Source organism: Spermophilus citellus (genome assembly GCF_964194105.1).
Source record: "Spermophilus citellus genome assembly, chromosome: 7".
NCBI classification, from domain to species: Eukaryota; Metazoa; Chordata; class Mammalia; order Rodentia; family Sciuridae; genus Spermophilus; species Spermophilus citellus.
The window spans coordinates 28,485,921-28,499,549 of NC_138188.1; the positions used below are offsets into that span (position 1 = coordinate 28,485,921).

At 43.2% G+C, this 13,629-nt stretch overlaps 1 protein-coding gene across 1 annotated transcript in view; it reads left to right on the forward strand.

The window, feature by feature from the left end:
- COL6A5 (collagen type VI alpha 5 chain) overlaps positions 1 to 13,629 on the forward strand; it is a 152,818-nt gene that overhangs the window by 70,214 nt on the left and 68,975 nt on the right. The window contains exons 7-14 of the mRNA XM_081302236.1: positions 795 to 1,370; positions 4,515 to 5,090; positions 6,724 to 7,064; positions 7,155 to 7,236; positions 9,107 to 9,249; positions 9,819 to 9,911; positions 11,531 to 11,584; positions 13,398 to 13,469. Coding sequence (XP_081158362.1) covers positions 795 to 1,370; positions 4,515 to 5,090; positions 6,724 to 7,064; positions 7,155 to 7,236; positions 9,107 to 9,249; positions 9,819 to 9,911; positions 11,531 to 11,584; positions 13,398 to 13,469 — 1,937 coding nt within the window. The remainder of the gene's footprint in view (positions 1 to 794; positions 1,371 to 4,514; positions 5,091 to 6,723; positions 7,065 to 7,154; positions 7,237 to 9,106; positions 9,250 to 9,818; positions 9,912 to 11,530; positions 11,585 to 13,397; positions 13,470 to 13,629) is intronic.

Below are 13,629 nucleotides of genomic sequence, written 5' to 3' on the forward strand. Positions count from 1 at the left end.
CACCTGAGCGCATTCACATTGTGTGAGACTTTATTGCCGGCAATAGGGATTGGAGGTAAGACAGGCAGGTGGAGAGTAGAAAAACCACCTTTGGAAGCATGTGCTTATGTTATTAAGGGAAGGAACTGAGAGGGTGAGAGTCTGTATATTGAATACTTGATGGGAGTGGTTGCTTGGCTTGTCATGTGGAGGAGAGTTGGGGAGTAGGGAGGAGGACATGGGAGCCTTAGCTCTTCCTTTACTTAGGGCCACTTCCTGAGTTCTAATTTAGGAGGTCAGTCGAAGGAGCCAAATAACCAGGGAGAAGCATGAGGTACATGGGAAGTCTTGTCCCTTGGAAGCTCCGAAGACATCTCGAGCTGAGAGAGTAGGATGAAAACCCCATCTTATACGAGGAGCTCCCGGACTCTTGAAAGTAGCAGGCCAGTTTGGCAATCCTCAGTATATCTCACCATGACGTTGGCACTCAGCTAGTTTCTGGCTGTGACTTTCAGTTGCAAGCCTGACATCTCCTGATGGCAGAACAGAGTGGTGTGGCCTAAGAATTGCCAACCGTGGAGTCACATAGGTAAGGGCTCAAATGTCCTTGGAATCATGATCTGGGCAAGTGGCCCTTCTCTGACCCTTGGTTTTTTTTTTTTTTTTTTTTTTGTAAAATGGCAACAACCACCCCTAAGGACGAAGTGAGATGGAGTATTTGGTGCATAGTAGGCTCATGGCAAAGGTTAGATTGCTTCCTTCTCGGTGATCTGTGCAGTCTTAATCCCCTCTTCTTCGTCTTCTTTTTTTTTCAGATTGTAAAAGGATTGAACTGTTAGATGTTGTGTTTGTGCTGGATCATTCAGGTAGCATCAGTCCTGAGCAGCAGGAAAGCATGATTAACCTCACCGTCCATTTGGTGAAGAAAGCAGATGTTGGCAGGGACAGAGTTCAATTTGGAGCCCTCAGATACTCTGACAGTCCTGAGATTCTTTTCTTCCTTAACACCTACTCAAGCAGTTCAGCAATCATCGAGAACCTGAGGAGGCGCCGGGACACTTTCGGGAGTACCTACACGGCCAAGGCTCTGGAGCACTCCAACATCCTCTTTAAGGAAGAACACGGCAGCCGCATCAAGCAAAACGTGAGACAGATGCTGATTATCATCACTGATGGGGTGTCCCACGATCGGGATAAGCTCAGTGAGGCCGCGCTGAAATTAAGAAACAAAGGCGTCACCATCTTTGCGGTGGGTGTGGGACAGGCCAACCAAGATGAACTTGAGACTATGGCAGGGAATAAAAATAATACCATCCATGTAGATAATTTCGACAAACTGAAAGATATTTATCTGCCTGTACAAGAAAATGTGTGTGGTGAAGCAGGAGAGGGTAAGTTGTTATTATTAAAGCTTCTCAGGAGGTTGCAACAAAAGTTCAAACGAAAACACAAATCATATACTTTTATAATTCTTGCCTTGCTGGTACCTGGGTATCATGGGCTGACCATTTCTCTACTTGGGCTACAAGTTTTCTCGTCTCTAAAAGAAATGAGTTGTTTGAGCAAGATCCCAGAGTTTCCCTCCCACCCCAGCATGCGTCGAAGGGATGATACAAGAAAGTTTCAGAGACATTCCTTGCTCTCTTTGCACCCTGTTGCTTTTCTTAGCCAGAAAGGTGACCACCTCTTAGGGTCATGGTCGCCTTACCCCATTTAATGACTATTTGGTGCAGCCCTATTGCTTACCAGTCTCGATGCAACCATTGGTGGTCAGTTTTAGGCCAGATTCAAGTAGAGCGTTTCATGATTTAAACAGACAGACTTTTGTCTTCAAAGAGCCAAGGCCTTCTGAATGGTATCATAAGCATTCTGCGGGCCGTAAGAGGTTTTCATGGTCTGGTGTTCTTTTCTGGATAAGGATCACTAATGCAGAGGGAGGGATGGGGGAGTTGAATGTGGGGTAGTGGAGACTGTTGCTAGGAGCAGGGGGGAAGGGGACTAAGCTGATCACATGAGCTGCTACTGGACTGGGTGGACTGCGCCTGTCACATTCCAGTGAGGGAAAGGTGAGACTTGCCACCTGGTCTCAAAAGCAATAGAAATTGACAAGTCCATAGGGAGGGCTGCTATGCCTCTGAATGCACCTGTGTATGTTGGCCCATACCCCAAAATGAGACTAAAGAGTCAACCAACCTAATTTTCTTTTTTCCTCCTCCCTTCCTCCTTCCCCTCTCCATCTCCTTTCCCTTTCTACCAACACAAGTCAGGCTCCTAAGACTGATATTAACCTACTCCCATCTCTGTAATCAGTCTCACCCCAGACAAACTTCCCCTAAATCTTGCTTCGGATCCCTGTTTTCTTTGCTGAGTGAAGCTGTGTCATCATCACGGTGTCACCTTATTTAATTAAGAAATAAATTCATCTTGTTGGTTTCAGATATTAAGTGAAGGTATCATCTTTATCTAAGAGAGGTATGATCTCCCCACCCCACAAAGCAGAAGGACTGTCTCAGTTCTTCCTCTTTTTTTCTGGTCTGTAGACTCCCACCCTGAAACCTGGTCTCCTCTCCATTTCTCCTGCCACTGTGCAGTCCAATCTCAACACTGAAGATCTTTTTTTATTATACACACTGGACTGCGTCAATCCTTTGCCTACAGCTTTTTTTTTTTTTTTTTTTGGAAGCTTCTCTCTGCCATTGGGGTAATTTCCAAACTCCTAGGCTTCATCTAATCCCTACCACCTCTTCAACCTCATTGATGACCACTCCCTTCTTCACAGCCTACCTTGTTGTTCTGAAATTTCATCTTTGCACACATTATTTGATCCACCACGAGCACCAGGCACATCACTTCATTTTCTATGTCTATTTTATCAAGTTTTAGCCTTTGTTTGCTAATTTCCTGGCTGAATGTCTGACCCCTTGTTCTCACTGTACCTTCTAACCCTGGCAACTTCTTCGTGTTTGCACTTAATACATACTTTTGCTATTTGATTATCTATATCTGTCATAAGACTAGGAGTTCCCTGGGCAGGCTTGGTTTCTTGTTTATGGTCAGGTCTCGCCAAACCTGGTACATCTCTAAAACTGTGGTCTTGTGGGAGCTGCTTCATTCTCATCTCGCATGCTTACATTTTGGAGGCAGATGGTGAGATGGAATTTGGGATCCAAGATGTTTCTTAGGGATACAGATCTGTGAAATACAGGGGGAAAGCAAGATGGACAGAAGAAATGAAACAGAGACACACACTCAACAAAGCTTTAAACTTAGCAGACGGCTCTGAAGCGAGTATTGCTCATGAGAGTTGTCCAGCATCAGACCAAAACATCTGGGAACCCCCTTTGCCCTTAGTCCCCAGATGTGGGCTGCCTGGGAAGCGCATGACCTTTGGCATAGTATCTTTCTGAAGGAGCGGAGAGCTAGAGGCTTTTTCTGCCACAGGAAGATCTATCTTCCTTGAAGGTCTCTCTGGGAAGCCCATCTGCGCCTACTACACTGCCATCACAAGGAGTTTTATGACAGCGGGCAACCCACAGTCTCAGTTGCCATTAGTGATGATTGCAAAGCTGCACCTACCCTAGCCACTGAGTTTGTTTAGAATCAAGTGTAGAAAGTCATTCTTTGGTTTGGGGACATTACATATTGAACTTCAGGGAGATGACCCCATGCCCAGTTCATTACCCATTAGCCCTCATCTCATGACATTTTAAATATTTGGGTTATGATGTCAAAAATATATTGCAGTAAAAAATGTGTGGTTAAAAAAAATTATGGGTAAAAAGATCTAGAGGGTCTAGATCCATAGTAATTATATGTTCTTAGGCAGGTCACCTAACCTCTGAATTCCATTTCTACATCTGTAAAATTAGAATAATTCTGTATAAGGTGGTTGTGAAAATGACCTATGTTATGATATGCCAAAAATGTTTTAGAAATGATACTCCTCAATACACATGCACAGTGGTAGCATTGAGAGGAGTAGGAGTACTAATCACAGCAGAACTGTACTGTTACCTTAACCTGGGTGAATGTTCCAATCAGAGTATGTTGAAGAGACTTCTAGCCTTTGTAATCATCTCTCTTTTTTTTTTTAGTTGTGGATGGACACACTACCTTTAATTAATTAATTAATTAATTAATTAATTTCATGTGGTGCTGAGGATTGAACCCAGTGCCTCACACATGCCAGGCAAGCGCTCTACCACGGAGCCACAACTCCAGCCCCTTGTCATCATCCCTTAATGAATGTATTCAATCTATGCCAGCTTCCTACTTTCTTTCTGAGTCGCCTGCAGTCTTTTCCAATGAATCATGCAAATAATTACAACTCGTGAAACTGCTGCTATTATTACCCTTTCTGCTACTTGTCCTTCTCTATGAAGGCCAGTCAGTGTTTCTGCTGCTAACTTATCTCAATTTATTTATCTCATTGTGAAGCAATGTAAGTGGTTGGTAAAGCAATTGAAATACTAGAATAAAGAAAAAAAATTAGAATGATTCATGTGGGAAATGATTTATTCTTTTCCTTATTGCAGTCTGTAAACTTCAGGAAGCTGATGTGATCTTCCTCTGTGATGGCTCTAACATGGTGTCTGATGCGGAGTTTGTTACCATGACAACTTTCTTGTCAGACTTAATTGACAATTTTGATACTCAGTCTCAAAGAATGAAAGTTGGGATGGCTCAATATGGGAGCCGCTATCAGGAAATAATTGAGTTGGGAAACACTCTGACCAAAGCCCAGTGGAAATCGCGAATTCAGGCTGTCTCCAAGAGCAACGGGCAGTCTCGAATTGACTTTGCCCTTCAACACGTGAGCTCAATGTTTCATCCATCTTTTGGTGGGAGAAGAAATGCTGGTGTCCCTCAAACTTTAGTTGTTATCACATCTGGGTCTCCCCGCTACAATGTGGTAGATGCAGTAAAAACCCTGAAAGACCTTGGAATCTGCATCCTGGTTTTGGGCATAGGAGATGTTCGCAAGGAACAGCTTCTGCCAATAACGGGCAATTCTGAAAAGATAATCACGTTTCGAGACTTCGATAGATTAAAGAATGTGGATGTGAAAAAAAGAATGGTCCGTGAAATCTGCCAGAGCTGCGGGAAAACCAGTAAGTGTTCTTTGTCCAGTTTTATTCAATTGTAGTTTCCCATTTCTTCACTTCCCAAGGGATTGGCAAAGGCCCGCTCTAGTAGAACATATATTTGGAACAATGTGCAGTGAGAAGAGAGCTCTTCTCTGCTTCCAGAAGTGTGGGATCAGTCGGCCTCCCTCAGAGACAAGGAGAGGCTGCAGAGGCTGAAGGGACCCGGTCTGTGTCCTCTGGTCAGCCCTGTCCTCTCAATGTAACCTGCTGTTTATGCTTTTCTTTCTCAACACCTGGCTCTCAATCTCTTATTTCTACTTTCTCCATTTCCATCTCCCTATTTTAACTTTGTCAAACTATCTTGTGAGGGACTGTGTGTGTGTGTGCACACCTGTGCACGTGTGTATACATCTATGCACATGCATACAGTGTATTCTTTTAATGATGATGTCTATATCATCATAACATAGTAAAGATTTAAATTGTCCTTAGAAGTTGTTTAATCTAGAGGTCACAAATATAAATGCTGCAAAGGCCAGGTGGGTAATGTATGTGAGTCAAAGGGGCAGAGTGTGAGGACAATGAAATGGAGAGCAAGGTTCTAATGGGGTTGTCACTCTTCAGTTGCAGCTGACAGAAGCCTTGGGGGACTCAGGTTCTGTCAATTTGGAGATTGGGAGGACAGCATGTCAGGAAACATTCCACATCTTGTGAAATCTGCACAACTTGCAGGAATTCCTCGGAGTATTTGTTTCTAGGCTTGTTGTGATTGAAGCATCCTTCAAAAAATGTGTCATTTTTTTTTCTAGTGCCTCAGATCTTTTACATCCCATTCAAGTGCTCAAGTGGAGACAAATGAGAGAGGTAGAAAGAGCCCTGGACCTGGAGCCAGAAAGCCAGAATTCTAATTTAGGGCAGGAATAATAACCTCCATAAATTGCTGTCCCCTCATCTGGAAAATGAGCAACTAGACAGGATCAGAGGTGACCAGATGGCCACTTGTACATGCAGTTTGCTTCTTCTGTCCAGACGTGACAACTTGTTAAATTAATCTACAGCATTAACAAAGTGGAAATTTTATATTTAAAAAAATGTGGATTTCAGATTCCTCTTTGAAAAATCAGAAGATTAAACAAGAATAGACCTCATTTCCCACGTGACTGCTCTCAGCTGGAGCTGAACAGTGAGCAGATGCAGGGGTGGGTTCTTGCTCTCCAGATCATTGTCCTCATGTTCTGCTCACTGGACTCATCTGTATTATCCACCTAGCCTTTGCAACCATTTGCATTTGTGACCTCTGGAAACTAAGATCTCTAGAAGAGTTCAAATATTTATTATGTTATGATTGCATGAATGAGAATATATTATCAATAAAGAATTAAAATGCACACACACTCCCAAAACCACTGTGAATGAGACTACACTATGGTTTGAACTTCTAGCAGCTATAGGAATGCGTGATATTTGAAAGGGGACAGAGGAGAGGAACACTTGTGTTATGTGTTAGTAGAGCAACGAATGTCTTTCTTCTTGAACACTTTTTGGGTAATAGAGACCCTGTAGACTGCAACTCTGAAGCATGACAACATTTCCTTTTCCCTACCCTTCGTTATCTCTATCCACTCATTAATCTAGTCTTGTTTCCTTTCATCTCCAGATTGCTTTGTGGACATAGTGGTCGGATTCGACATTTCCACTCACCTGCAGGGGCAGACTTTGTTCCAGAGCCACCCCCGGTTGGAATCATACCTCCCAAACATCTTAGAGGACATCACCTCCATCAGGGGGGTGAGCTGTGGGGCAGGTGCAGAGGCGCAGGTGAGCCTGGCTTTTAAGGTGAACAGTGACCAAGAATCCCCTGCTGAATTCCAAATCTACCAGAAAGCAATATTTGACAGCTTACGCCAAGTCACCGTCAGGGGGCCAACTCATCTGAATGCACAGTTCTTACAGTCGCTGTGGGATACGTTTCGGGATACATCTGCATCCCGGGGCCAGGTATGTGTGTTTCATTCTATCTCCCATTCCTTCTCCAGTTATATCTCTAGCTTTCACATCATCCCATTCTTTGCTTTCCTCTTTCTCTAGGTTTTGCTCATCTTTTCGGATGGTCTCCAGGGAGAGAGCACAATGATGCTTGAAAACGAATCGGACAGGCTCAGAGAAGCAGGTATCGAGTTGAAAATTTAAACAATGAATATGCGGAGCAAGTCTCTGTCCTCACTAGGGTGCTCTAGATTTTGGGATATGTCTGGCCATTTGCAGCAGATTCTGTTGGGTCCTTGTCCAAAGGTTCTTGATCAACCCTGCACTCCTCCCCCAAATGCTGCACAATGCTATGGCCAAGTGCTTACATCTGTGACCTACCGGAGCATGTCCTTGACCGACCTGAATTGTGTATGGACATATTGGGAGTGAGGGAGGGATTATACCATGCCCCATCTTGGTAAGTGGGGCCATCAATGATATAGGGGTACAAAAGACCAGCACCCTAACCTCAAATGAATCAACTTCGGTACAATTCATATTCTGGAATTCCTCATGAATCAGGCCAACAGCAAGACTTTGCTGAGATGTATCCCTGCTTACACCTTCCCCTTCTTCTTTTCTCTCTTATTAACCATGCTTGCCTCTCATATTAACCCCTCTCAGATTCTGCTTCTAGAAAGCCTGACCTTGAGACACCTCCTATTGTTTCTGATTGTCTTTCTGGAAGATAGCAGCTCAGACTTCTTACTCTACACATTGTGTCCATGTCATGGTTCTGGATGGAACTGGAATCTAGGTGCAGAAGTTGAGAGGACTATGCAGTGAAGTGGAGATGCCACTCATTATCAAATGTGAAGCATCATTTGAGACTTCTTGGTAGAGCCCCAAACCGTCTTCTGGGACTCAGCTGACACAGACAACCTCCCTAGAGGCCACAGAATTTTGGGACTTTATTTCTGGGGTGTGTTACCTTCTCTGTTCTGACTCCTTCAACACCTTCTCACTGTTCTTGGAACATGTATACACTTCCTTAATATGGCCCTGAGACTCTGCAGATGCCAGCCTCTTCCCCCACCCAATCTTAATTCTTTCCTCACACCCAGGGTTCCTCCCCCTCCTCCAAGGTACTTCACAGCTTCGTTCCTCCCTGTCTTATGTAGAGCTCTGCCCAACTCCCCTCCTCTCCAGTTCTTTCCGTCTTCCATCTTTGGTTCTTTTCTCTTGACCAATTTCCATTCATCCTTTAGAATTAGCCTAAGCATCTGTTTCTCCAAGAACCTTCCATGACCCTCCAAGACTAAAGAGCTTCCCCTCAAGGCTTTCAGAGCACCCAGCCACTCCTTCTCAGAGCACTTATCTCTGGAGAGGCTCTCTGATTCTTGTCCATCTCCTGTTCATGAACTCCAATGGGAAGGGGTATTCCTGACCTACTCATCTTGCATCCTTGATTCAATGACTAGTACATAACAGGCTCCTAAGAAATAAATATTTGCTTAAGAACAGTTAGAGTAAATGAACTATTGGATGCCTTAATAAGTGAGTGAATGAGTGCATGAACTGTACATGATCAGAAGTTCAGCTGAGACTGGAATCACCCTGGGCTTCCTTACGCTCTCAGGAGTGTTTGGAAGTGGAGATAACTTGAGAACTGTCATTAACTTACATACAGGAAATTTCAGAAAAACTCTCTGAAGATGAACAATACCCCTTTAAAAAAAAATCACCTTTGAATGCCCAAGAGTTGCATCTAAATTGGTGGTGAGATGTCGATCACAGTGTTTTTTTTTTTTTTTTCCATTAGTGTTTGTCAATAGATTTGTAAATAGTTTCTTTTGAATTCTTTTTCTCAGGGACATTTCTTGCTAAAGTCAGAGACCACAGTCTGATGTATATTCAGAAATGCAGGCAAATCTGCTGTTGGCTTCTTCATATGTTGGAAGTCCGGCTTCCTCTTATGATCCCCACCACCCCTTTGGATAATGTTCACTGAGTGGAAATTCTGTTTTCATGTACAACTCTTTGATTTTATATCTGCTGTTTTTACCAAATAGGACTTGATGGTCTGCTGGTGGTGTCCCTTAACGCAACTGCTCATGATGAGTTTTCCAGCTTTGAATTTGGAAAAGGATTTGATTATAGGACTCACTTGACCATTGGAATGATGGAACTGGGCAGCATGCTCTCACAGTACCTGGTGAGTTGTCGAAAAATCCAGTTATTCTAAATGCCATGAGAACTAAATTGGAATTTGCTATTTCCGAAAAGACTACTTTTGCTTGGCCCAATAAATGAATCACATGGTCAATAAAAACGTGTGAAAGACCAGAACATCATGTTTTATAGTTTGCATATCATTTCATTCTTTGTTATTTCACTAAATGAATGTCTAGGGAACTGAGGACCAACCAACCCCTAATCAAATTAAAAAGCTCCCAACCGTTCATGCTGTAGAAATTCCTGTTTGAGGATATTGTTAACTAAGAGCCAAAAGTCTTGGGCAAACTTGGCCTGTGGTCATCTGTGTACTCTGTGCCCGTTCAATAATAAAGATCATTTCCTTTGGAGAGGGGATGTTGCCAGTGAAGTTGTTAGCCTGGTGCCCTCTCTGCAGTATAAGTTCAAAAGCAGCTCTTATTCTCTGAAACCCCTTATTTAAAGGCAGGAGGTAGGCTTGTAGGTGGTGGATTGATTTGGGTGAATATGATTCTTAGGTAACAAAATTCCTGATGATTGTTGCGCACCTGCTTATTTGTTCCTTTCCAGGGAAACATTGCAGAGAGGGCTTGCTGCTGTGAATTTTGCAAATGTCCAGGGGTTCCGGGACCTCATGGGAGCAGAGGACTACAAGGCTTTAAGGTACTATTCAGTTGGGATACTCTTATTTCCAGTGTCCCTTGCTTTGGTGTGGGTGAGACTGAGACTGAGTGGTTGAATTTGTGACCTCCCCTTCATACTAATGTAATTGCTTTGGGCATTTCATGTGACTTTTTTTTTTGTAGGAGCCAGTTCAAGGACTCATTTTTGATAATGCTGCTAAGAATGATTCCCCCTTCTCTCAGACATTCTTAGTGATGTTGCTTGTTGGTTCTGCGATTTACACTTTTGTATTTGCTATTGACAGCCTGAAAGGTATTAAAAATAGTGGAGAGAGTTGTGCTTTATCAGCAACGGAACAAAATTGAACTGCAAAAAAAATCAGAGCATTGTAGATTAATAGGCCTTTAAAACAACAAATTATGAAAGATCAATTACACAACAACAGAATATAAATATATCATGGCATTTTCAATGAAATACTCTATAATACCCAATGCAAATGAATGAACTACAGCTACACACAAGAACATGAATAAATTTTACCAACTTGGTAATGACCGAAAGAAGCAAAACATAGAAGAATACATATGGTCTGTATTAAATATGGTATGATATCATTTATAAAAGTTTGAAAACAGAAGAAACTAAATATAGTATCTAGGGATGAATATTTAAGTGGTGAAATATTTGAAAAAGGCAAGGAAATATCCAACACACCAGGAGTGTACCCCTGGGGCGGAGTGAGGGGAGAGTGGCAGAATCTAGTAGATTGTGATAGGAGAGGGCACTAGGCCGGGGACTGGTAATGTTCTAATCCTCAACCTTGGTGATGAACTGCACACTCTTTACATAGGATAATTGTAAAATTATTGTATAAAGTTCATCTTATAATAATTAAGTTGATTTTTTATATTTCATTCATTTTATGTGCATTTTCAAATGTATTTTCGACATCACAATAAAAAGGACTTTAAAAAAAAGAGATTAATGATAATATTTGCTCATGATTTCTGCATTATCCATCCTTGTGGGAAGATCCTTTATATGGAATCTTTCTACTCTATTGTGATGTTTTGTTTAGCAAGGTCTCCTCTCTCGGGTCAATAGAAGATTTATATTCTAGGAGTACAGCCTCCCGAGTAGACTGAGCAAAAGGTGGGGATCTGTGTTACAGGCGGGGAAGCCAAACCTCAAATGAATCTTTGCCACAAATAACCTATGAGGCTGAGGGAAGGATCACGGCAATGTGAATATGTACAACCGCAGTGTTGGAAGTGCTTGTTCTAATCTGAGCTCTCAAAAAAGCAGGGGAAAATAAGATGATCCCTTTGGACATGCTACTGATTTGCCTGCTAAAAAATTCTGGCATTCACAGATGTACTCCCTGCAAATCCCTCAGACATGGAATGGCCCTGTGACCCCTATCGCCAAGGCAAGGAGGTTTCCAAGGGTCACCCTCCTGCTGGCAATAGGAGGGTCCACCGTCTGCAAAGGGGCTTCAGAGATGAGTGCAAGACAGAAACCAGCTCCAGACCCTGGCAGCCACATCTGCAAACTCAAATCATGTGGAAGGGAGGATCTTGCTTAGAATGCCCAAGAACTTCACAAGTTTGAATTCATGGGGAATGTCTACATTGTACTTTTCTCTTCCCTCCCAGGGGTTTTCAGGTCTGAAAGGCAGCAGAGGACACAGGGGAGAAGATGGAGACCCTGTAAGTTTTGGAGACTTCTCCTCCTGCCACCTGCACATATCCTCTTTTCCATGAAAAGCTTTATGTTCATACAGAAGGGTAGATTGGGGTTTTATTTAACTTTTTAATTGCATTTTTAGGGAAAGGCTTGTTTTCCTAAATCTAAGATTGGGGACAGAGAGGGAATGGGTTCACAGACATGTAGATTGGCATGTTTTTCAATCAATGGTCGGAAGCTGGGCTTCTTCCTCTCTACCCTAAGCAGGATGCAGCAGGTTATCTGCTGCAGAGTTCTCTTTAGACCTGAAATCTAGAGCTTATTAGTATGTGGCCTTCAGCCAGAGCTGGAGCATATGTCCCTCCAAGAAAAGGAAGTGGGCCAGGCCAGGTGTGGCTTCATGATTAAATGCTATACAGGTCTGTAAACTTCGGTATTGGACAGTACAACCAGAACTCTCACTTTGTTCCTAAACCAAATTATGAGTGGAATTTGGAGGAACCAAGAGCCCTTGGATGGCTCCATTTGGGATAGGGAAAGTTCCGAAAGCATTGTGATTAGATCTCCATCCCTTTAGAATCAAGGCCAGCTCCTCGTCTGGGCAGCAAGTTTATAATGTTTAAAAGGTCAGACTCTGGAATGAGACCTAGCTGTGAAACCTTGAACAAGATACTTAACTTCTTGAGCCTTGTTCTCATTTTAAACATGTATGAATTCCTCTAGGACTCTAATGCTGACCCATACCTTACAAAATAACCATCAAGGGGAGTACTCTCGTCTCTCACCTTATACCCAAAGGGCTCTTAGAGACCACCAAGCCACTCGGGGGCACTTTGAGTATGGGAAATAGTGTGACCCATTTGCCTGGCTGAGAGCCCAAAGCTGGCTTAAAGCCCAGGCAATGGGAAGTTATAAGACTTAGGGAGCTCTCAGCAACCTGTGGCCGTGAGCAAGACTTGGGGGCTTTTACAGGGAATAATCCTCAGAATAAAGAAAGCAAAGCAGGGAAAAGGAAAATCACTTGTCACCTCTCTTATCGGGAAGGGAAGAATTAGTTCATTGCTAAACAATTATTCTTCTGTTGCAAACTAAGAGTACCTGTTATGTACCCAGACCCGAGCCAGCCATAAGAGACACAAAGTGAAAGGGCTGGGAGCAGGGGGCTTGCCCTCAAGGAGCATGCAGTTGTCCTTCTCTTGAAATTTATTTTACTCTGGCATTTATCATATTTTAATATTTCTTGGGAGAAGCAGGGTTAGTGGTGGACATGCACATCTTTGACCTAGAGAGCTCTTTCCCTTTTGACAGGTCTGACTTTGGGCATCTTTAACCTGGTGACTCTGCCCACCAGGACTGGCTCTTCTGCCTCTGTGCTCTCATCCTTGCCATAGTGTCACTTTCTGTGCACAGTTTCCGCTCAGCTCTGGTCTCCTGGACTTGCTTCTCTGTGTCATCCGTGTTGACTTTCCCAGTACAGCATTGGGGAACTAGGCAAGAGGTCAGGGCCAGCATCTTACTGGAGTCCTAGGAATGTGGCTAGAAAGTGAAGTTACTTCCAAACCTTTGGCTGCACTGTTTGATGAGGGAGTGAAGTAGCTGAGCTCATTCTGCACCTATTTGTGACCTTGAATCTGTTAGGAAGCTCTGAAGACTGACAGGGAAAATAAGTGAATCGAGGGGGAAAAGGGTAGATTTAAATGAACAAGTTGCAGGAGGAATTGCTTTGCCTAAAACTTGGCATGCTCGTGGACTCTGGCTCGACACTCTGAAAGCAAATTGCTAGCAGCTTCTATTAAAAGTGTCACTTTGAATATCTGTTCGGATTCCTTTTCTTAGGGAAGACGAGGAGACACTGGACCCCGAGGAGACAGAGGAATTGCAGGATGTCCGGGGATACGGGGTCAAAAGGTAAAGTTCTGCTGGAAATGCTGTTTTCATTCCCTGTAACACCCTCTTCCTCTCTCCTGCATTCCTACACTCCCTCATTTTCTATCTTCCCTCCCTTTTCCCTTTCTCCAGTTACACCTATTGGTTTCCTTGTTAGCAGATTATAATTCTATACTTAATA